This window comes from Panthera uncia, chromosome B1 (genome assembly GCF_023721935.1).
Source record: "Panthera uncia isolate 11264 chromosome B1, Puncia_PCG_1.0, whole genome shotgun sequence".
NCBI lineage: Eukaryota > Metazoa > Chordata > Mammalia > Carnivora > Felidae > Panthera > Panthera uncia.
The window spans coordinates 73394342-73420218 of record NC_064811.1 but is presented as its reverse complement, the minus strand read 5'-3'; the positions used below and the strand labels follow the sequence as shown (position 1 = coordinate 73420218).

At 33.7% G+C, this 25877-nt stretch overlaps 1 protein-coding gene and 1 long non-coding RNA gene across 3 annotated transcripts in view; one reads left to right on the top strand and one right to left on the bottom strand.

Annotated features, from left to right (window-relative positions):
* Window positions 1-25877, top strand: part of LOC125923682 (uncharacterized) — a 1073698-nt gene that overhangs the window by 100995 nt on the left and 946826 nt on the right. The gene's annotated exons all lie outside the window — the stretch shown is intronic.
* CCSER1 (coiled-coil serine rich protein 1) overlaps window positions 1-25877 on the bottom strand; it is an 843785-nt gene that overhangs the window by 412001 nt on the left and 405907 nt on the right. For both annotated transcript variants that reach the window (XM_049632119.1, XM_049632120.1), the window contains exon 6: window positions 2573-2780. In XM_049632119.1, the coding sequence (XP_049488076.1) occupies window positions 2573-2780 (208 nt within the window). The remainder of the gene's footprint in view (window positions 1-2572; window positions 2781-25877) is intronic.

The following is a 25877-nucleotide window of genomic DNA, read 5'->3' as shown; positions in this document are numbered from 1 at the left end:
ATCTGTGTATAAAAGTGGGACTACATTTCATAAAAATGTAACCATCAAATAAGAATAATTTTTCTATATTAAAAAAGTTTTGTTAATCTAAGATGAGTAATTGGTATTAAACTCAAATTAAGTAAGGAAATGTAGATTGTCATTTGAAAATTCCTGGTTTAGAGAACAGTTTTTTTTTTTTAATTTATTTATTTAAGTAATTTCTACACCCAGTGTGGGGCTCTCATAACCCTGAGATCAATAGCCACCTGCTCTAATGACCGAGCCAGCCAGGTGCCCTAAGAATACTTAAATAAACAATTTTCTTTTAAGGCATTCATTATAAAAACAACTAGAACAGTTGTCAATGTTAATCAAATCATAATATTGCTTTTCGTGTTGACAATAAAGAATAAGACCCTGCTCTCTGAATGGCTTACCAAACATGTAATTATTGCTCATTATACATGAGCTTTAAAAATAAATTGTCTTCAGTTTCTTCAAATGTTCTTTAATGAATAAAAGCAGATGGAAGTATAAAGACAATTGCAATATATTCAGAACATTAACTCTACAGTGAATATCACTAAATATTTTTAAATTATAAAATTAAGTACACTAAGAAAACCCCTTGACACTTCCTGTCTGTTCTTCCTACTTCCTTTTTACTTGTTGATTTTTTAATTAAAACTCAGACCAAGGGAGAGGTAGAAAGATGAACAGATGAACATTACAGACTTTGAGATTAATATCTTTTAATATAACAGCTGTTATTAAGCTTGCCTTGTTCAAAGAGATTCAGGCTGCATGTTAAGCCAAAGGTCAGGGAGATTTAACAAGTGCAGCAAAACACTTACGTTGTCAGTACAGGGACCTCATAGTCATACATATAGTAGTATGCTCTAACTACTTAATAGGCTTACCAAAAACTGGAAGCCCTAATTTGTAGTATTTGTTAATTTCTGTGGCATAATACTCCCATGTGGCTGATTTCAAGTTGCCAAAATGACATAAATGAATCTAAAATTGGAAAAATATGCACAGTAACTGTTATATTTTCACATAGAGAGCCAATAGATGTAAATAAATGCATGAGTGTAGTTAATAGAATATAGTAAAATAAATAATAAATGATAGGTTTTGAGTACAGATTACCCTTCTAAAAATATAATGTGCTTCATCATAAGTGTATATAATTTAATTTTATGATGGTCCTTAACTGCCAGCTCATAAAATTCCTGAAATTCTAACAGTGATTGAAAATAAAACCACTACTCCTGCACCCCACCTGCATAGATTCTAGCAATATAAACCGGTATGGAATGCAGGTATTTCTTCCAGTTTTTACTTTAACATCTGACAAGAACACATGACTGAATAACCCCAATCGTCTATGGCATCATTTCTCTTAAATTCCCTCTCTCTTTCTGATTCCATTCTGGCCTCTAGCAGTAGCTGCTAGCATTATTATCATTACCCATGTGTTATTAGTGGTCATCTTTGTAAGGAAGCCATGATACTACTCATTCTAAATAGTTATATTTTCTGTTCTTACATTATTTATTATCATCTCCTATCAAGACAAATCAATTGAACAATAATGGGATATAGTAAAAAAGTGACTTTGAAGTCAGAAATATCAACCTGCTGTCTTGAATTCACACCTAGTGGAGGAAAGATATTTAACATTTCTGACGACTCACTTTACATATCTAAAATAATGTTAATGTGTATGCTGTTTATAGAAATCCCCCCCAAAATAGATGTAATTATAAAAATATATCCATGGGGCGCCTGGGTGGCTCAGTCAGTAAGGCATGGACTTCGGCTCAGCTCATTATCTCATGGTTAGCGAGTTCCAGTATCAGACTCTGTGCTGATAGAGCAGAGCCTGCTTTGGATCATCTGCCTCCCTCTCTCTCTGCCCCTCCTCTGCTGGCATGCATGCACACATACTCTCTCTCTCTCTCAAACATAAACATTAAAAAATAATATAATCCATAACATACCTAAATCCTAAAGGATGGCTGATTACTGGCCTTAAAGATGAAATAATCCATCATGTATTCTCCTAACAAATTCATCATCTAACAGCACAAATGTAGAAGGGCAACTGTATTCAGTGGGTAAAATCAGTCAAACATTCAGATTACATTTTACTAGACTGTTTTTACTGGAACAAAAATGACTAAACTACTTTTATGGTATCATATAAATAAAGCCTCAGTATCATTAAAATGAAGTCCATTTAATAGGTCTCTCAATAGCTTTATAGCAACATAGAAATGTAACTTAATAACTGATGCCTGTTTCTCTTTAATCCACTTTGCCCAGGTTTGGTGTCACTTTATTCTTTTTTTTTTTTTTTCACTTCCTTCATAGAATCTTAGAATTCTAGAGCTTAAGAGTACTTATAAACCAGAGCTCCATGTCCTTCATTTGACAAAGGAGAGCGCTAAATTGCAAGACAATGCCTGACCTCTGCTCAGTGTCATTCACTTAATTATTGAAAGAAGTAGGCACTAACCAGTCTATAGACTCCACTGTCTACCAGCACTGAGAGACATTAATCTTAGAGTAAACCATTAATTACCTCTTGAAGAACTCTCTTCATCTTTAATAATAATGTCTTGACAGCTGTGCAGTCCTGTAACATCAATCTGAAAGGCAGAGAGTCTAAGCCTCCATTTTCTTCCACACCTTGCAGGGGCCAATCTGCAGATGGACTGGGGGGCATTCGGCTCATATGGGAACACCTGACTTCCTGATCAATGTCTTTTGTTAATTTCAGGGAAAGATTCCTAATAAGAAAAAAAAGAACAAAAAATTACAATGTAGCATATTCAAAGCAGTATTTTTCCAAGTTGTTGATCAATGTCAGTAGTGAGCTACAAAAAAATTCCTTGTGATGTGTATCAATTCCTCTTAGTATTAGTCTTTGAAAATTCTGAGACCCTTTGTCAAAATGCCCATGTTAGTGTCTTCTATCCTATTTTCTCTAAGACTGATAAGAATAAAATGGAATATAAAATTTAGATTTCACAGTATGCATAATAGTTCATTTACGACAGAATTTTCAAAAATTTATCAGGTTTTAGTTGTGAACTACCCTGGTGTCTGGCGCATATTAGGCTGACTCAGTAAGTAAGCATATAATTGAAGTTGAAAAAATGAATACGATAATGAGCGAATGAATAAAGCATAAATTTTGGTAATAATCTATGCAATATGTCATCTACATACACAAATTTTTCTGCAAGGTGATCTGTTATGCATTGCAAGGCTGCCACCCTTGGTTCAAAATTTCCTAACACTCTTACAATAAAGTAATTAGGCGCATGTTTTTAAAAATCCTTTTAGTTAGATTGCTATTTCTTTGTACCTCTTTGTCCAGTCATATATCGAAACATCATTGAAGACTGACAAACGTTTTAGAAACCATACAGGTGTGAAGTTCCGTGACTAATTTCAGGAGTTTACTGAGGTTCAGTGGATTATAGTTTAACATTTACAAATCTAAGAATCTCTATAATTTTCAGATAGTTAAGAATGGGCTATATACAGAAATTCATTTAGGAGATAAATTAGCTATTTGTTTTATACTTCAAAAGACTGAATGTATTCATAATTCCAACAAGAGAGAATGATGGCATTTTTTCACAATTATACAAAACATCCATATTGTGTCCAGCGAGCAATAATGGCTGAAGTTGGATAATAGGATACAGGCTTACAGGAAATAGTCACTGACCTCAAGACGCTCACCACATTTATTAGTAGGTGGTACTGAAAGAATATCAGTTACCTTGAACAACATGGATTTGAACTGTGTGGGTCCATTGTTTTTGATAATTATAGTACATTATATAAATGTTTTTTTCTCAGGATTTTCTTCACAACATTTTCTTTTCCCTAGTTTACTTTATTGTAAGAAAACAGTATATAATACACATAACATACAAAATATGTGTTAATTGACTGTTACTGATAAGGCTTCTGTTCAATAATAGGCTATTAGTAGATAATTTTGGGGGAGAGTCAAAAGTTACACATAGATTCTTGACTGTGCAGGGGGTCAGCACCTCTAACCCCTGGGTTGTTCAAGGGTCAACTGCAATATTCTTTCACATATGAAAAACAGACATTTTCACCTCAAAACATCTGACTTCTAAATGAAAAAGTTGGCTACGAGACCACTATAATCAAAATCATACTTAATTAGGTTGAGGTCGTGAAACAGACTATTAAACAGGGCTACTACTCAGCTGCAAAAGATAACACAGCCATCCTGTTGTATGTTTATGAGCTACCTTCTGATTGGCCCCTGAGGTTTATAATTGTTAAATATTTTATAACTCAACCTTTTTAACAATAGACTTTTATTGGGCCAAAAATAACCAAGTGATTCTGGGTAAATTCACCTAAAAAAAATCCCTGTATTTGACAAGAAAAGAAAAAGTCTCTAATATGAACCCATAGTTTCCTCTCACAAAGACCATCCATAATAATGCCAGGAGGATAAAGCTAGTTCACATACTCTCCTGTCCCTGCATTAGCAGGGCTCACTAGATAATAAAATCTGTGCACTTTGGGACATATACCACTCTGTCTGCCAACTCTCTGAATGATTATAGTTTCAGAAGAGTGAAAAAAATATGCATTATAACAAAAGAGATAGACAGTCCCTTAACTTGGCCAAAAAAGTAGGGGTTGGGTCAGGGGGAATACTGAGGCCTGATACAGTGGGTCACTAATCACAACTACTACAAATAAACAACAAAGACATTGTAATCTCCACTGAACACATATACAGTTCACCCTCTCTGTGCCAACTCCATGAATCTTCAGTAGAATTGCTCAGTAATATTTACACTTGCCTTGTTGCTCATGAATACTGTTCAAGTCTTTATAACTAAAAATTTAATGCTTAGTTTTTCCACAGCAAAGGAAACCATCAACAAAATGGCAAGGTAACCTACTGAAATGGGAGAATATATTACAAATGATATACCAAATAAGGAATTAAGATCCAAATACATAAAGAACTTATACAATTCAACACCATAAAAACCCCAAAAAATCCAATTAAAACGTGGGCAAAGGACATAGACATTTTTTTTTTCAAAAAGACATATATACAGATGACAGACACATGAAAAGATGCCCAATGTCATACATCATCAGGGAAATGCAAATCAAAACCCAGGGAGATGTCACCTTACACTCGTCAGAATGGCTAGAATCAAAGAGAGAAGAAGGGCACTTGCGTGGCTCAGTTGGTTGAGCATCTGACTCTTGATTTTGACTGGGGTCATGATCTCAGGAGTCATGAGTTCGAGCCCTAGTCAGGTGCTGACAGAGTGGACCCTGCCTGGGATTCTCTCTCTCTTTCCCTCCCTCTCTGCCTCTTAATAATAATAAATTAAATAATTTAATTTATTACTAAAATAAATAAATAAATGTAAAAAAGAGAGAGAGAGAGAGAAAGTATTTTGATTAGCACAGGAATTAAAATTAAGCTGTTCAGATAAAGCGTACATGGGATCATTCTGTTACTATTTCTTACAACTGCAGTAAGTCTACAACTGTCTCAAAACAAAAAGTTTAATTAAAAAATTTATCAACATTTAGATAAAGTTGAATTTAAACTTATGGACCTTTCTCAGTCTGTAAGTACCACAAAAATGAAGGTTTTGAGTAAAATTAACAGGAAAGCTCATAAACGTTACATTAAATGTATTCTTGAAAGTTTCAACTTGAAAAACTTGAGTTTTAACTGGCACTTCAAACATTTAACTTAAACTACTACAGTGAACTGGCTCTGTACTTTTGTCACTGGAATTCTTTGTGTGAAAGGAATTTTCTACCTAGCTAGTTGAACAGTTCTGCTGCAATTCTATTTTCAATATGACAAATTTAATAAGAAAATGGATATCTTAAAATAAAATTAGAATGATTAAAGGAGTCTTCCTTATCAGGGAGAAAAAAATAAAACGATTTTCATGATTTTTTTCTTCTCATTTAGTTAGAAGGAGCACTATCATTTTGATAGTGAGGAATTTTCTTTCCACCCACATCATTTGGAAACCTCCCAATATAATGGCCACAATGACTAACAAAATACAAGATCATGTCAGTTGCAAAGGATTGATGCCCTTATCTGTCAAAGGAGCTGTTCCTTATTTAGTGCACTGACACCTTTCATTATAGCACATATCTATGGCCATAAGGGATCTCAATGATTTACACTTTATAATATGGCTGTAATTTCTGAAGCAGATTTCCAAGGGATGAAAAAGTAAAAGTAATCTTTTTTGACCACCATAATAAATAAGCATATGCATACACATCTTTCCAAAGCTTCATTAAGTAGATCTGTAGAAAATAATAGTTTCTGAAAACCTTACTTTTGGAAACTTATTTTTATTTAATTTTCATTTTAAAAAGGATTGAGTTATCTATGGTAAATTCAATTTTAGCTTGAATAATTCTAAGACAGGCATTCCAGAACTAAAAACTGTCTGTGTAAGAAACTAACCACAGGAAGCCTATTGTTGATAAATAAGCTGTTTTTCTCATATTTCTTTTCGAAATATATTGTTCACTGAAAGTGTCATTTGGGGGGAAAACTTGTATATCAAATTTGTTTTATAGTTGGATAGTTAGCTTCGTTACTGAAAGGACAGAACCGGCATCCCTCCCTCCACAGTAGTATAGTGGTTATAACAACTGGTTAACACTTTCAATTTAGATATAAATTTACATTTGAGGAGGATTTCACTACCACCTTAAGTGATGGGTAGAAAAAAGCAAGATATGGAGAAAGGCAAGCTAAAATACAAATAACATAACAGACAAAGTCCTCTTTGATCTAGCAACTGTCTGCCTTACCATACCTTATTTTGTAACAACTGTCTCATTGTTGGATTTTTTAAAATTTTTTAAATGTTTATTTATTTTTGAGAGACAGAGAGTGAGCTGGGAGGGGCAGAGAGAGAGGGAGACACAGAATCCAAAGCAGGATCCAGGCTCTGAACTGTCAGAGCCCTAAGCAGGGCTCAAAATCAGGAAAGGTTGAGATCATGACCTGAGTCAGATGCTTAACTGACTGAGCCACCTAGGCGCCCCTCCTTGTTTTTTAAGCTCCAAGTACACCAGCCTTCATACAGGCCCTCCAATGTGCCAAACTTCATCTTGCCTCAGGAATTTTGTGTATGTGTTTCTATCTGCATAAAAAGTTTGCTTACACTTGTGCCTTCAGATCTCTGCTTAAAAGACAACACTTCTTAAGGAAACCCCCTTTGCATCTATGTAAAAACACACAGGTTCCTCTTCTCTATGCTAAGCCTTCCTTTGTAGCACTTAACCACAATGCAGTTAAAATATTAATTTGAAGAGACCACTGGGAACACACTGGATTAAGCTGACCTATACTCCACCTCCTGTTCCAAATATGAAGAAATACTGGATGAATTATAAGAACATTTATTTTTAAACATATTACAGCACAGGAAGGAAAGACAGAAAAATTTCTGGATGCCAAAAGGGTAAAGTTAAAACAGCAATAATTATATGAGTTGCCACTGTAGTGGTTTCACAGTGTTGAACTTGGATGCAGTCTGAAAAAACAGAAGCTGCAGTGCCCATGCAGATTTAGGAGAGTATCTGCCAGGAACAAAGAAGCATTACAGTACTCGATGAGAGTTCCAAGCTTAAAAAACAAAAAAACAAACAAAAAAAACAAACCAAAAAACAAGTATCAATCTGATCCACTTTTAAAATAACCATCTGCTAGAACAATACTCTTCCTTCTTTAAAGGAAGACAATAAAATACAGACTCTCAGAAATAAGTAAGCCAGGGGCACCTGAGTGGTTCAATCCCTTGGGCCTCTGACTTGATTTTGACTTAGGTCATGATCCCAGGGCCATGGGATCAAGTCCTGTGTTGAGCTCCATGTAGAGTGTGGAGCCTGCTTAAGATATTCGGTCTATCTCTCTCTCTCTCTCTCTCAAATAAAAAAAAAATCCACAATGTCTGGCAACTATTCAAATGAATAGACATGCAAAGAAGAAAAAAGAGAGACAAAAACAATTAATAGACATTATGATATGACCCATATGCTGAAATTATCAGACAAGGATTTCAAGCAACTATTATAAATATGTTCAAAGCCTTAAAACGAGAAGTGGACATAATGAATAAATAGATGGTTGTTCTCATCAGAGAAATGAAAACTATAAAACAAGGAACCAAAATGGAAACTCTAGAATCAATTGATGCAGTTTCTGAAAGAAAAAAAAATATATATATATATATGGCAGACATTGTTGGTTGTCTGTCCACTACTGATTCACACCTCCTTCCTTCTTTAAAATAGAAACAAGAAAAAAAAAAAAAAAAAAACTCCCCAGTCTGTTCAAACTCTGGCTCTATCATGGCTCCATGAAACAACAGACTGGTGGGGTTCTTGAAGGACATGTTTCCTGTCTGGTAAAAAGAGACACAGGAAAAGGCAGGAAAGATCTTTTTCCCTTTGAATGTTATTTTGATGTAATGTACTTCTTGAAACTATTGATGGATTCTGCATAGAAAGAGACTCAGCTGTGAAAAAAAAAAAAAAAACTGAAGAGAAAAAAGTGGGTAGACCTGGCTCCTTGATAATGTCATTGTTTCTTTGAATTAACCGACAGTAAAGACCCACTCACTAACTGTAGGTTTCTTATTGGACATGCTGACATTTTTTTGACTGTTTAATACACTTTGAGCTAGTTGTTTCTTTTACTTGAAGCTGAAACCATGCTAACTAGTATAATTACTAAAGAATATATTCCTAAGAAGAACATTAAGCCTAGCAATAGTAGTGAGATTACATAATTACTTGTGTATGTCTTTGTTTAGTAAATATATTTGAGGTTAGTATGTTCTAAGGACATAGAAACAGTACTTATCTCTCTTGTTCATTAATGTATCCACCTAACTTTATTGCACAATTACATGAAATAAATTATTACATCAATATAGGAAAAGCATTATAGGACATCTAGTTTAACATTTGTGTTTAATAGATAGGGAAGCTCAAGCCTAAATTAGTTTTCTAAGTGCCACACACTAGAAGGTGTAAAAGAACTCTGGTATGACTCCTAGTTCAGTGCTGTTTTCTTCATTTCTATCATCTTTTAATAAGGTTAAAATTTCAAATATACCTGCATTTATCTATTCTAAGCTGTAAACTGGAATAGTGAGATATTTCGTTACACTCTTAGGGAATGATATTATAAACAGTAACAATTCCAGTTCCATAGAAAAGTCATAATTTCCTTCTTTAAAATTTTAGAAAAGTGCAAATCTGCTCATGAAAAGTTTGAAAGTACTTGTTTAGCATTAAAAAGAAAAGAATGACTTGATTGTCTGTGTTTGGCACCTTTCCAGCATGCCATTGATGTCATTCACATTTCTCCCTTTCATTCTCTACTTTTGTTTTCACATGAGATTTAAGATGCAGCATTTCATGGGGCACCTGAGTGGCTCAGTCGGTGAAGGTTCTGACCCTTGATTGCAGCTCTCAAGTCATGATCCCGTGGTTCATGGGTATGAGCCCTACTTCCAGAGCCAGCTTGGGATTCTCTGTCTCCCTCTCTGTTTCTGCCCTTCCCCCACTCATGTTCTCTCCCTCTCTCTCTCTCTCTCTTTCTCTCAAAAACAAATAAATAAAATGTTATTTATTAATAATAAATTTTGTAATAAAAATTTAATAAATATTTTAAAAAATAAATAGCATTTCACTAATAAAAATAGAATAAATATTGAGTCAAGTGTAAAGACTTGCCTATTATGAACTTTCTTCTTCCTTTTTTAAATAAGCTTCTTTTCAACAATAAGAGTTTCATATTTTTAGTATAGTAGTATCAATAAAATAAGAATTAATTTTAGGTTGAAATTACATTATTGAAAATAATTTTATTTTCAATGTTATTTGTTTCCGGCCCTCTTCCCTTCAATATCAGGATAATAAGCCACAAAAATACAACGGCTTGCTTCAGATCCATATCATGAAGGGATGTGATTAATCTTTTGGAATGAAACTACCACTACAAAATGCATCTTATTTATCACAGAAAATAGTTAGAACCTAATGTTATTGTTTTAAGATCCTGTATGTAAAAATCTCAATTTATGACCATTTAAGGAGAGCACATTTTAAAAAAAATATATAACTTACTTAAGAGAAAGTTTATAAAAATATAACTGTATATTTGGTTCTGAACATTTGTGTTAGATCTTCTTCAAAACAGAAAACAACAGAATGTCTTCAATTTGTTTCTAGGTATCTAAGTAATCTTTACAAAATGGAATATTTTACAAATATAAGCAGCTGGGGTTGATCACAACATATCAAAAGTGGCTATCAAGTTGTCTCTAAGTAAAATTTTAATACAATATATGCCACTAATGACATGCTAAAAGCTATACAACTTACAGGCAACTATTTACTTTTAAAAGATTGTTTTGTGACTTTCACCTTTTAAAAATGTTCAAGATCTGGCAATCACAGTGGGATAAGTGACAGCCACGAAAGTATAATCTAGGAAGTAGGGCTCCCAAACAGAAAATCAATTCTTTTTCTGCAGCTTGGCATAAAGGCAATACCTAAAATTATTGGCCTAATACATAGTGCCTAAGAAACTGTAAAACTTTCAATACTTTTAAAGCTAAGAGTCAGAGATTATGACTTTGAGTAACTTTTAGAGTCCCAGAACTTTATCAACTTGAGAAAAATTAATAAAGCCTACATCTATCTTCTCAAGCAAATTCTCCATATTCCATTCTTTAGGTGAGCAACAAAGGCATTGTTATAGTCTATGCTCAATTTCAACTAGAAAAATAGGATTTTCTATATGACACAAAATCAAGTATTCCCAAATATCCTGGCAGGCCTACTCACACATACACACAAATGACGTGGGTTGATTTTAAATGTGTTAATTCCAGGGCTTAATCTGCAGCCCCCTGTGTCATAATCCCATTTTGCTGTGTCATGCATACAGTTAGCCTTTGCAAGGCAAACATGTAGTGTAGTCGCAGAATAAACATGTCTTCGTATGCTCACTGGTCATAATTTTTCCAAGGATATATATGAGTTTTCATAGAGTGTGGCTAATTTACATTTATCCTTTAAGACCCCTCTCCTAGGAAGTCCCCTTCAATCCTTCCTACTACCTCAGGCTTTAGAGTTGCCTAAACACCTATTGGTGTTTGACAATGACACCAAAAAGGTGGAGTCCCTCTTTTGATGATCACTGTATTTCCAAATGTCTGGCATCTAGCAGTGTCTCAATAAGTATTGGTTAAATTAATAAGTATTTGTTGGGGAGCCTGCATGGCTCAGTCAGTTAAGTGTCCAACTCTTTGTTTCAGCTCAGGTCATGATCTCACGGCTTGTGGATTCAGACCCCACATTGGGCTCTGTGCTGACAGTGAGGAGCCTGCTTTGGATTCTCTCTCTCCCTCTCTCTCTGCCTCTCCCCTGCTCGCTCTCTCTGCCTCTCTCTCAAAATAAGTAAACTTAAAAAATAAAAATAAATTAAAAAATGAGTATTTGTTGAATGAATTATTTGATAGATGGCAGTCTTACATAAACACATGTGCTAAAAATTCTACCTTATTAATCCTAAGTAACAGGTTTATATATCACAATTTCCCATGAAGCACTTTTTAGATTTATCTTTGGAAACTTACCAGAGCAAAACTTTTCAAGGTTGTAAAAATATTCTGGACCAGTGAATTAGGGGTAGCTACAGAAAGGAGATTAAGGGGCGCCTGGGTGGCTCGGTCGGTTAAGTGTCCAACTTCGGCTCAGGTCATGATCTCACGGTCTGTGAGTTCGAGCCCCGCGTCGGGCTCTGTGCTGACAGCTCAGAGCCTGGAGCCTGTTTCAGATTCTGTGTCTCCCTCTCTCTCTGCCCCTCCCCTGTTCATGCTCTGTCTCTCTCTGTCTCAAAAATAAATAAACATTAAAAAAAATTTTTTTAAAAAGGAGATTAACACCAAGAAAAATGAAAACAACAACAACGATGGAAATACTGCTACTAATAAAGAAAACTAGGATGGAACAGGAGTATAGACATCAAGTAGTTGCATAAGAACAAAGTGTAGCTGGGAATTTTCATGGCTTCTGGGTTTAAATCGAGCTCTGAGTTCTCAGTGCAAACGTTTTTATGTCAAATAAAGTTGTAGTGGGGGGCACAATTGTTTGAGAATAATCTCATTTTTAGTAAGATAGAAAACAATGTACCTTCCCACTTATCTTGAAAATCTTTCCTACTAAATGAAAAAGTACATAATTAGGCTCTAGCCAATAAGCTGTCCCAAAGCTGTAATTTCAGAAATTAAGTGGCTTTTGGAATCACGAGTATACTGGAATGAGTAAGAACTTTCGGCCTGAAGAAAGATTAAGAAAAATTAGAAAACACCTGAAAAATCAACGAGTTGGTGATCAGTAGGTAAGTACTATTTTCTTTAAATATCAGTTCTAAATTAAATCTTAAATTATATCAATGTTTAAGACATTTTAATAGTCGATTATGATATTAGGAGTACATTGGGAGCTATAATTCAGTTAATCAAACTTACAGATATCTTTCGGTTTGGGTCACAAAGCTATAGACCAGGCTTTCAATGGCTAGAGCAAAGTGCAGTTGCAGTGTGAAAAAAGGATATGACTGTGGCTATTTAAGAACTGAGCTTGAGTGACCACTGCAGAGAAACTCACTTACCCATCTTTGTTTGAACCAGGCCTAAACCTTTGGACTTGGTAAAATGACAACTGTTTTAAGCAACTGCTTGAGAAGTCAGTGGAAGAATGAATATCCTGAATGAATATCACCAAACTGATTGTAGATTTTCTGAAGACAGAATCTGATAGTCAATGTACAACCCAGAGTAGCTTAGTTAGCATCCATAGAAAACTTTGTTTCTTTTCTTCAAAGTATGTAATTGTCTCCTTTCTTTCTTCCTCATAAAAGCCCTTGCTTTCAACCTATAAGCAGGCACTATATGAGTTTCAACCTGAATCTATGTTCCCCAAATTGCAATTCTTTAATCCCAAATAAACACTTGTTTATCTCTCTTATTTTCAGGTTAACAAGTGCATAGTGTTTAGAACATAGCTTGCCCTGCAAACCCAATACTATAATATGATTGCTCCTGTATAACACACAGATGTGAATTTAGGGACTAAAAAATACAAAACTTTTATTTAAAAAATATTAATGATCAAATATGTTTAAATCTTTAGGAATCCCTGGTGTAGTATTAACATAATAATAACTGAAAAATCCTAGTAAATAATCCTACTAACTTCATTCAACCCTGTATTTTCTCAACTCATCTGATCTTTTTCTCTCTCTTTCTTTTCTTTTCTTTTCTTTTCTTTTCTTTTCTTTTCTCTTTTCTTTTCAATACATACTTAATAAGCACTCATAAGAGCTGTTAATGTCCTAGGAAACTAGGTTTAGTAAAATAACATAGTAAATAATTTCATAGAAAGATGTCTGGATGGCTTATTACAAAACTGCCTCAAAAAAGGTGCTGAATTAATTTCAAATCTCAATGCAAAATGTTGTAACAAACATTGTCATAAGTAAAAACACACTGTAAATATGCAGCACCATCAAATGATACTGATTCTACAAATGTGATTATTTGTTAAGCAATCAAAAACTTAACCATGGATGGACATGAAAGATAAAGGATGTCTACCTTTTTTCTCTCTGAAATAGAGAAACCACATATAAATAATAGGCCAGATTATTTGTGTAAATGAAAAGCATATAACATAGTTTATACATAATTATACATCACAGAACTGTCAAAGCATAAATATCTGTTGCAAGGAACAAACAAAAAATCCTTGAGGCCAGTAAAAGAATATGAGCCCAGACCTTGAAAGGCATGACATAAAGTGAGAATGGCATAGCTGAAGTGATTTAAATGATTCAGCTTAAAGTAGCTGAATTACTTTTCCATTATTCATCGGCACAGCACCAACACAGACAAATACTACCATCATACATATAAATGTGATATGTGGCTATAAATCACAAGGTTAGATAAGTTAGAAGCTGCAAAATGTTTTTGGCTTCTGTTGATGAATCTTTTCCTAACCCTTGTCTTGAAGACACAGACACTTAGATTCTTGGACTCTATCTTTGGCTCTAATATATTCCTCTTTGAATGTTATCTCAGTTTCTTTCTTTCTATGCTGAAGTGTACTTGACATTTAAAACCAGATAACAGTGGTTGCTGGTAGCATAGGTTTGTTTCTCTTTTACACAAGCAGCAGAAACACAGATTGGTATCAATGTCCAATTGCTTTTGAAACAGAGATGATGATGAAAAAGAAAATACCCAGCCCTTTTCCTTACACAACTGAAGAAGCACTGATAAAAGAACACCTCCATTTTACTTTTTGCTCTCCAGAGAAAGCTACCCATTTAGGAAAAATAACAAGGAAAAAAAATTCCTCAGAAAGAAATGAAGTTCCATTCCTAAAACAAGTCTTCCCAAAATTACAATGTTGTTTTACATTTTATCATTTGCCTAAAAATAGAATAAAATTTGTTTTCTTTAATTATCAATTCTAATTATACCCTAAATTATGTTGCCTTTTAAGATATTTTAATAATCAATTATTATATTAATAAATTACAGAACAGGAATCTCAGGCACAGAGACTAGACAGAATGCAAATAGCAAAACTGGTCTTTAAATTCAAAGATTCTGTTCCCAGAGTCCATATCCTAACCCTCTGCTCTCACTAGAGACATCTGATTGTCAAAAATTCAATGACCTCACTAAGTCAGACACTCAAAGTCATAAATACCTACTGATAAAATAAAAATGGAAAATATAAATTTTGGAAAATATAAATTAATTTACCACAGAGTAATTTTTATGATTTTTTAAAATTTCTTTTTTCTATCCAAAACATTTTTTTAATCTTATTCTTCAATAGTTTCATAGAAGAGTAGGAAATTACAATACTTATAGTGGGAAATTTAACTTAAAAAATTTTGTTTGAAAAAGAATGTCTCTTAGAATCATCGAAGTTAACAATTTTGGGGTACTTAAAGCTGAGTATCTATGACCCATGGGAGGTTTTACTGGAGAAATGTTATAAAAAAACTATTCATGTTCTTAGAGGCAACTTCTTAGAAACTAGTCATAATTCTTCTGAGAATCAATTGATTCTCTTTTTCTTTCTTATGGGAACATCTGTTGTTTTTTCCTGAACATGAAGAATTTTTCCCCCTTTCTCTGGTAATAATACCTTTATTTTCCTTTACAAAAGTCCCTCCTTTCCTCCATGATTGCATGCAGTTTTGATGGGACTGCTTAACAAGGCCCCTCTAATTCTTGTTGTCATGATCATGTGACTTGGGCATGGCCTATAAACTCTGGTCCCTAAAAATATGAATCTTAAGCAACGCAGCACACACACACACACATATATATTTATATTTCCTTAAATGAATTAAGTGAAAGGTTTCTGGGGTTTGTATCAGTGACCCCTGTGTTACACATTTGTCATGCCCAAGACTAAACTGTAAAATGTCATCTAGTTTTTCCAATGCCCTCACACCCTATGGTACATTCCTGTCATGTCCTTTTATGTGATCTTCTCCAGGTTTGCTTTAGAGTATTACTGCTCCCTGGATATTCAGAATTCATTACTGGGATGCTGTAAGTCGGAGGCCATTCACTTTTTGTAACTCTTCTGTCAAAACATACTGATGCTGTGCCCGGGCCCTCACCACCCCGACCCTTCATAGATAATTAATCCAGCTAATGTGTTGGTAGCTGATAAAGGACTGGTACAACATTTTTATTTTACCAGATTACTTCCTACCCAGAAGGAAAAATTCTACACACAAAAATTTAGAGCATATTGTCTGCTTAAAACAGACATTTAGATTTCTGAAATCATATTAAATAAGGAGCCACCTATTCTGTACCAATTTCTTCTGCATTTAGAAGGAAATATACATAACTGGTTCTAAGACTAGTGTTTTCTGACCTTTTTCGCCAAGGAAAATAACATGGCTAGAGGTCAGCACTAGGAAATTATATAACCTTTGCTTTAATGTGGAATTTCCCTAAAATGAAGTTGCATGTACTTTAAATCTTATAAGTTTTATGTTACACAGCCTAAGTTGAGTTGATAACCTCAATACATTGATCTTAACTCATAGTTTTTTGTTCATTAGAAAGGTAAAAATTAATGGCTGCTTTGCTTTCTGTGATAATCTTGTCTTTCAAATGACAGATTATTTCCTATTCTCCAAGTATGTTGCCCTACTTAATTATCAACAGGAAATTTAGAATATCTTTCCCACCACTTTTTAAAATGATCTATTTGGTATCCCCCCTCCCTGCCTTTTTTTTCCTCTTATATATCCTCTAAAATCTTCCCTATAAACTAAAATCCTATCTGGAGATAAAGAAGAATTTCATGTGGGTTACAATATTTTATTTTATATCTTAATGTTGTTTTAAATTTTAAAGCATTTTATTTGTAAATAATATTAGTAAATTTAAATTGCACTTTTATTGAGCTAGCAATAGAAATATTTGCCATTGGCTTATGTGTAACTGTTATCTAAAAGAAAAGAAAAAAAAAGAGAAATATGTATGCACACAGATTAAAATATCTCCCCCCATGATATATAATATTTACAAAGAGCACAACAGTAACTTATAATGGAGAAACCTGATAGACAACATCTTAGCCAAATGATCAAGGTTAACATCACCAGTTACAGACATGTCAATATCATGGTTCGTATTAGACTACATTAATTCTGTGCTTTTTTCTTTTTTTTGGCCAAAAATAAATAACTTCAATTTAATGAGTGAAAACATATCAGACAACTCCAAATTAATGGATGATCTACAAATTACCTGACCAGTCCTCCTTAAAGCCTGAAGGCAAGGAAAGACTGAGAAACTGGCACAGAATGGATAAGACTTCTAAGAAGAACAGCAAAACTAAAAGTGAGGTGGGATCCTGACTTGGGTCGTATAACAGAAAAAGGAAAAAGAAGAGGTAGTCCAAGCAAAGTCTGCAGTATAATTCATGTATCATATCAATATTAATGTATTAATTTTGGTCATTTTCTGGGGAATATAAGATGTTAACATTAAGGCAATCTGAATGGAGGATGCAGGAGAACACAAATACTTTTTTGCAATTCTCTATTTTTGTCAAAATAAAGTTACAAAAGGGAGTTAAAATAATTATTCACATTAACAAAAGAATATCTCAAATGTCTCAGGTATAAAATTCCTAAGAAATTGACTGCTCATCAATATGCTCAGTTTCACTTACTTCTGTCCACACTTAAAAAGTGGTTGTTATCAAAACTGTTGTTTCTAAAGATGCTTAGAAGTACTATCTCTAACTGACTCTCATATCACTGATATTTGATCTGTTAAAATTCTGTGCGTTTGATTAAGTAACAATGAAGTTTATTAGTAACATATAAAAAATAATAGATTTCCTTATTTGTTTCATAGGCATGTAAGAATTATTTCATATACTACAGTCATGTTTTCTTTTGTTATTATTTGGGAGATTTATAAATATGAATATTACTTTTAAAATTGAGTGAAAAGATAAGCTAATTTATAATAAAATAGATAGATACTCCTAAAGAATAGACAGTAGAGAGGCCTGTATTAAAAACCCTCTACAGAAGGCAGAAAAATCTGGGATCAAGTAAAATAAAAAAAGAGAAAAGGAAATTGGAAAGTGTATAGAGTGAGAATACGTTTTGTAGATCATAACACTATGCAAATTGGCAGTTTAATGGGAATACAATATTTGTATAGTTTTAAAATTATACATATATCTCATTTTTATTTATATTGACTACTAATAATGTATATTATATTTGTTATCATACTAGGTAGACATGCAAGATGGCTTCTAAGCTTCCACTTGCTGGTATACATGCTCTGTATGCTCTCCTCCCTTTAAGTGGATAGAGCCTGTCAATATGGTGGACTATCATGTGATTAGTTTGATAATGAGATGTCTTTCACATAATAATAATAATAATAATAATAATAATAAAACATTATCCTGATGGGCCTGACCCAATCAGAGTATCCTTTAAAAAAAAGACAAGCATCAGAGGCATGTGTTCCTGAAGGCTTTGAAGTCAGTCACCACAAATTTTGCAGATATAGGGAAACCAATTCTGCTATCAATCACCTGAGCTTGGATGAGACCCAAGTTGGCCAGCGTCATGACTGTAGCCTTGTGAGCCCCGCGTGGAGAACTCAGCTAATCCCTGTTCAAACCCCTTACCCACAGAAACTGTGATCCCTGATCTAAATGTTTAGAAATAAAACTTATGCCATACAAATGTGATTCTTAATATTAGTAAATAATCAAGTTTTTGGATTGTCCACATAAAAGCATTTTTTTTTTTCAGAAATAAGATGTGTCTTGCTGCCAGTATATTCAAAAAGTCTTATCACCCTTGTGAGCCAAGGGCCATAATGAATTTAAGGAGTTTAGTATTTGTATAACAGACCACCATCTATAATAGCACCTGCCTGGCTTGAAAATGAAGTTTCATTACATGTTCTCTATTGTCTTGGAAAAATGGTTAATATAACCAATAAAGCATTTTCAATGTTTTTTCTGCTTGTGCCTATTTATTCATTTATAAAGTATCTGTTGAGTGCCTGGATCCAGTTTGAAGTAATTGTCCTATGCTTCACTATTAAATGGGTGAAAATTATCACAGCAAACTTGGCTCTCTGAGTAAATATCTGGTCTATATAGTGAGACAATGATATATATATATATGTGTGTGTGTATATATACGTATATATATATATGTAAAGAACATATATATGTATATATATGTATATATATATATGTAAAGAACATATATATGTATATATATGTATATATATATATATGTAAAGAACATATATATGTATATATATGTAAAGAACATATATATATATACACACACACACATACAAACACATACACACGTGTGTGTATATATACTATAATATAAACATATAATTAATATTCTATATATGTATATATAATATAAATATATATTTATAGAGTACTGCAAATGCATTTTTCATCCTTAATAACATGTTCTCTTCTCTAGTTTACTTTATTGTAAGAATACAATACATACATAATACATGCACCATACAAAATATATATTAATTGGCTATTTATTGGTAACTTTTCAACAGTAGGTTATTAGCAGTTAAGTTTTGGGGGAGTCAAATTAAACTCAGATTTCTGACTATGTGGGGTGTGTGGGTTGGTTCCCCTAATCTCCACATTGCTCAAGGGTTACTGGAAATGACATATACAAATACATAATTTATTTTTCAGGTACCATATACTTTTGGAAAATATTATGTTACTTATTAAAATGTAAAGAACTTTCCTGACATTAAAAAAAATCAAATTTCAATGTGAGGAAAATATTTATAAATAAAATAATATAACAACTACCATTCTTTAATTCCTACCATGTGCTAGACCCTGTGCGATGTACCTTTAATAAAAATCTCATTTAGTGATCTATATTAATTCTACATACTTAAGGAAGATCTTAATACTTTCAGACTCCTTATATTTACAAAACAGAGCTTTTTCACAGAAAAATGAGTAATAAAAACTAAAAGCTTTTACCTGGAACACTTTAGTAAGTAATAATGGCCTCAATATTTAAAACACATAAGACCCAGGAGAGCAATTTAGAGCATAACTACATAAACAAATCTCAGTTTTGTTTTACCAAGCTATGTCTCACTCAGATTTATTTGCTCTTTTAAAATGAAGAAAAATAAGACAATAAGACACTTTTTACAAAATACTTTATCCATTTCCTTAATGGTACAACTATAGAATCTACAGTAAGAGCACAACTTCAATCTCCATATTTTTAGTTTATGAAATGAATATAAAACACCTCAACACTTGCTTTATTCTTTGACATTAAATGTATTTGAGACTTGGGAAGTACAAAGGAGAGAGACAGAGTGTTTTTTTTCTTCTTATGGGGGAACACAAAGAGAGATTCTTTATATTTTTTAATGTCATATGCATTAGTTAATTGGAATTATGTGTCAAAAGGAAAAATCATGAGAAGCACAGCAACATTTTAAATTTCAGCTATAAGGGGGCACCTGGGTGGCTGGCTCAGTCAGGTGAGTGTCTGACTTCAGCTCAGGTCATGATCTCATGGTTTGTGAGTTCAAGCCCCGTGTCAGGCTCTGTACTGACAGCTCAGAGCCTGGAGCCAGCTTTGGATTCTGTGTCTCCCTCTCTCTCTGCCCCTCCCCTGGTCACATTCCATCTCTCTCTCTCTCTCTCTCTCTCTCTCTCTCTCTCAAAAATAAACACTAATTTTTTTTTAATTTCAGCTGTAAAGAATATGATACTATTACAAATTATTAAAAATAGAGGAAATAAGTAACAAAAACAGAAGTTATGCTGGAACATTCAGAATTAGAGTGCTTTATAAAAAATGCATACCTTCAGATTTGGTTAAGTGCTTATGACTTTAAATTTAGGGATCAAGTGAATAATATATTTACAACTAGAAGCATGTGTGAGGTATCTTAAAATAATTCTATGTTTGGATATCCAATCAGGCTGAATCCAATCATATTCATCTTTCTGAATTTGAATACCAACAAAGAAAATGTGAAATCAGGCCATGTTACACCTTAGACCTTTGATGGGAGAAGACTAAAAGAGAAAGCAGCATTTACTGAATATTTGAAAATCAGATATTTTAGGCTTACTTCATTCACATTGAAAATCTTCAGCTTTGCAAGGGGTGCTGATAGGTCACTAAAAAGGGTTAGGAAAAGAATCATTGATAATATCATTTTGTCAGATAATTTCACACAACGAGATATGAATACGAAAGCAGAAGATTATCATAGCTTTTTAATGAAGTTATCAATTAAAATTTCAAATCTAGATTAAACATTAAATAAATGGCTAATCAGACTGGCAAAAGATTCCATAAATACGGGTATGTTTTCTTTATAAAAAATGTTTTCGAATTAGACAAAAATATTTGGTTTGGTTGGTCTGCGTGTGTGTGTGTATAAAAGCCATCCCTTGTTTTAAATGTCCATCACATCTTGTGTGTTTTTTTTTTTTTCCTTTGAATTTAGTCCTTGTCATAGTTGATATCCTAGGGATGGTGCTCATTATATGCCACTGAGGTACCTCTCATTATTTCTCAGCCAGAGAAGTAGTAAGAGATAAGCATGGATTATGTCCAGTAATTATCATCATTATCACCATTGTCATCTTTATCATTTCTAACATCAAGCGTTATCTATGTGACAGACACTTTGCTGAGAGCTTTATGGATATTACTTTATTGAATCCTCACAACTAACCTATGAGCTAGGTTCAGTTGTTATTCCAGTGTATTACCAGTTTGCACAAGGTAAAGTTGAGATTACTTATTATGTCTAGTGTTTATGGCCTTCCTCCTTCCCTTAAATGTAAGCTCCAAGAGAAGAGAGTCTTTTGTCTGTTCTTTTCACTGATCTACCATAATTGTCTAGAACAACACCTGCCATATACTATTTATTAATTTAAATAAAACTTAAAATCTTTAAATTTAAAAAAATCTGACAAATAAAAGTTGTTCATGCCCTATGATGTTCACTAAGACAAATAAAGCAACAACCTAACTATGGTTAATTCTCTGTTTATATATCTCAAATGGTTATTACTGATTGGTGTTATGAACCTCTACTACCTCTGTGTAGGGTCTTCCTTTGTATTCATCTAATCCTTTCCTTATTTGTGCTTACCAAGATCCCCAAATAACATGTCAATTTGTAGGAAGCAATGTGAAAAATAAACATCTTTTGTAGGTTTAAAAATACTTGAGAAAAGTTGGGAGTCAACATTACTAAAATAGCTTTGGAGTAAGCATTGGATATCAACTTCACCTTGACTTTAGCGTGTTTAAGTGTTACTTTCTGCCTTGAAATGTGAAGGTTTTAAGTATAGTATTTCCTCCAAATACTGTCATGTTTTGAACTGAAATTTAGCCCAGAAGGAGGAAGAGAACAAGTTGAATTTCAAGATCCATCTTTAAGAAGGGGGTAATTACATGTGCTTAATACTCTCTTAATTATGGTGAATTATTCCTTCTCAAAATTTATCTTGAAGTGCCAATCCCAGAACCTCAGAATATGATCTTATTCAGGAATTGGGATTCTGCAGATGTTAAAATGAAGTCATAATGGTGTAGGGTGGGTCCCTACTCCAATGTAACTAATATTTTTATAAAAGGGAAACATTGGACACAAAAGGAAAATGTCATGCGAAGATGAAGACAGAGATCAGGCTGAGGGTTCTACAATCCAAGGAAGGCCAAAGATGGCCTGCAAACCACCAGAAGCTATGTTAGAAGCATGAGACAGAATCTTCCTCACAGTCCTCAGAAGGAACCAACCCTGTTGACATCTTAATCTCAGACTTTTAGCCTCTGGAACCATAAGAGGATAAACTGTTTAAATGATCCACTTTGTGGAACTTTGTTACAGCAGACCTAACAAACTAATACATCCTCCTTCCTTAGGAGTTTGTGATATCTATCATGTTTAAGAGTGACCAAATCTTATCACTCAGGTAAGATTTAGTCTATTAAATATTAGGTACACATCAAAATACACATGAATGTCCAAAACAGCCAACTATTTTCACACTGATTTTTAGACACCAAGTCAATAACCAGTGTAAGATATTCAAACCTTTTGGTTAAGGTGTAGTGCTTTCAGAACACCAGAGGAACCCATAACTAAATGCATAACTAAAACCATATTTAACATCTTTCCTCCCCATAAGATTGGAATTAATTCTACTGTGAATTTCCATTAACTTTGATTATTATGATTTACTGGAATCCTTCATTTCACCAACAACATATAAACAGAAAAGTCATGAAAACATCTTTCGTCCAAATCTTATCTATAACAGTATTTTTTTAACAGAAAACCATTTGTTGTGTACAAATGCAAAAACTCAGCCTGAGTCTGAATATCAGTGCTAACATTTATGTATTATGACCCAATTTATCTGAGTGTCACATTAACCCTCGTAGCTTCAGATGCCCCAGTGTTATTTTAGAGCAGGACAGTCCATACACCACTGAACATTATTACCTCTGAGAGACATAATAATTTCAGGAAATGGACCATTAAATTAGGTTTTTTTATCCACTTTTGCTGCATATCCATGCCATTGATCTTCTATCAAATGATGTATAGTTTAAGAGTAAAAGTAATAAAAAGTTATTTATAGACATCTTAGAAAAATAGTTTGTTCATAATCATACAGTGAAAAAGTGAGATACAAACTCTAGTCAATGCAAGTATAATAACTGGTAAAATAGAAGAGGAAAAGACATAACTTACTGATAATAGACTCTAAGAATATACATTTATTTCTTCTATATTTAAATTTTTAAAGAGATATCTATTCACCCAGAAATAATACTTTTCTTTCACAAATTTCTGAGCAAAAAGAAATTATGATCAAATTATGTACATATTATAAGATAAAAAAATATAGTACCCCTTTACAAGACCCCTTAGGATTAAGAAATTATAAAAAGAAAAATGTATCAATGTAATTTAACCATTAAATTTAGTATAATATGTTAATTTTAGTTGCATTCAATTGAGTTTAGTGCTACAAAACTAGAAATATATTCCTTAAATGTACTGTAGAAACCAAACTAAATATTTTTATAATCTCAACATTGCAAAAAACACACACAAAACTTGCACTAAAATTTTTTGCCAGTTTAAACACACTGACGCTAACAAGTTTAGAAAATTCTACAAGTGCACTTAGTACTACTCAGCAAGTAGTCAAATATAAATTTTATTCTAATACCAATGTTACTAGCACATCACCAAGATTTTAAAGGTGTTCCTGACTTCCTAACTCATCTGTATTAGGGATGACAGAAAAAAGACTTACTAAAGTGCTACCAGCCAATTTTTCTTTTTTTTTTCGTTTTTTTTTTTTTTTAATTTTTTTTTTTAACGTTTATTTATTTTTGAGACAGAGAGAGACAGAGCATGAAGCGGGGAGGGGCAGAGAGAGAAGGAGACACAGAATCGGAAGCAGGCTCCAGGCTCTGAGCCATCAGCCCAGAGCCTGACGCGGGGCTCGAACTCATGGATCGCGAGATCGTGACCTGAGCTGAAGTCGGACGCTTAACCGACTGCGCCACCCAGGCGCCCCCCAATTTTTCTTTTTAAAAAAGAAAAATATGGAAGTAAATTAATTATATCTTAGATAGAAATTGTAGTCTTATATGCATATTCTATCTAGTCTATGTATTTTTTAAATTTTCAAACATTTTTCCACTTTTTTTCTCAGCTTGTTTTGGTTTGTGAAGAGACATATCAGATTTAATACATAGCTTTGAAGAGTCAGAATTATCAACTTTGGTAGTCCACACATATACCGTTGGACACATGATTTACAGCAACACACACACTTTTGCATCTAGTTTCACAACATCCAACATTTGCTAGTTGAACTCTATATGCTTGGCCCTCTGGCCCCAGGACCACAGGCACATGCAATTAATGCTGTGACAATGTCCTAAGCCCACTGCACACATTATCAATAATTCTCACAGCAACCTTGCTAGGTTTGTATTATTTTATGTTTTATAGATGTTGGAACTAAAATTCAGAGAGCTTAACTGAATTGCTCAGAAATCTAACAGACAGTAAATGGTGGAGATGGGACTCAAAGTTTAATTTAAATTGAAGTATTTGCACCTCCAGAGTCTGAGTTCCTTCCAACATACACAGGTAGCCTTGAAGAGAGTAAAACGGAAGTAAAAAATATAAGGCCCAAGGTTGTTTATCAGGAAGGAAGATGTCCATGGGAATCAGAAAACAAACAAACAAAAAAAAAAAACCACATAGGATTTGTAATCTTTCACAGCTTTTTTTGAATCTCATCCCTGCCGTATTTACATGCATGATCCTCAACAAGGTACTTGGCTGCTAAACCTCAGTAGCTCATCAGGGAGGATGATGAGAATAACGTACTTGTTCATAGAATTACAATGACAATTAAACTGAAAAGCCATGTGAAAGCTGCTGGTATAATGCTTATCAGAGAAGACACTAAGTCATTTTTCTCTCTTTTTTTCCTTCTCAATAGTTAAGAGATTGATGTTAGATATGAGGTTTTTAATAAAGAGTCAAAGGGCCACAACACTTCCCTCTCATTCCCTCACAGTCACCACCCAAAGGCACTGAATCAATGCCCAGGAAGGAGAGACCTGGGTACTAGCTTCTGCTCCTAAATCATCTGCAAACAGGCTTTTCCTTCCTCCATTCTCCTGTGGTTACTCCCTGGAAAGCAATTGCTTTTGGAGAGTAATTTGGTACCATCCATCAAAATGTAAGATAGGCACACACTGTGAGCCTTTCCATTTCTAAGAATCAATCCAATGGAGATCCTTTTACATGTGCCAGAGGGAGATGTACAAAGTTATTTACTAAAGTATTGTTTGTAAGAGAAAAATGATTAGAACTTACATTAATAAAGACTTTGATGGATTATTTGCTGTCAATTCAGCACCACCTTCCTTCATCTAGACTCTCTCCTATAATACAGAGGAAGAGCCTAAGAGCTACCCTTCCCCAAATCCCAGAGTGCTGGAAGATTGTGCCAATGAAAATCGCTTGAATGAGATCTGGGATGTGAAAGAGTAAGATAAGCCATTATTCTCTGGCGCTGCTGAGGACAGGCACAAGGGCATTGGCAGCAGCAGG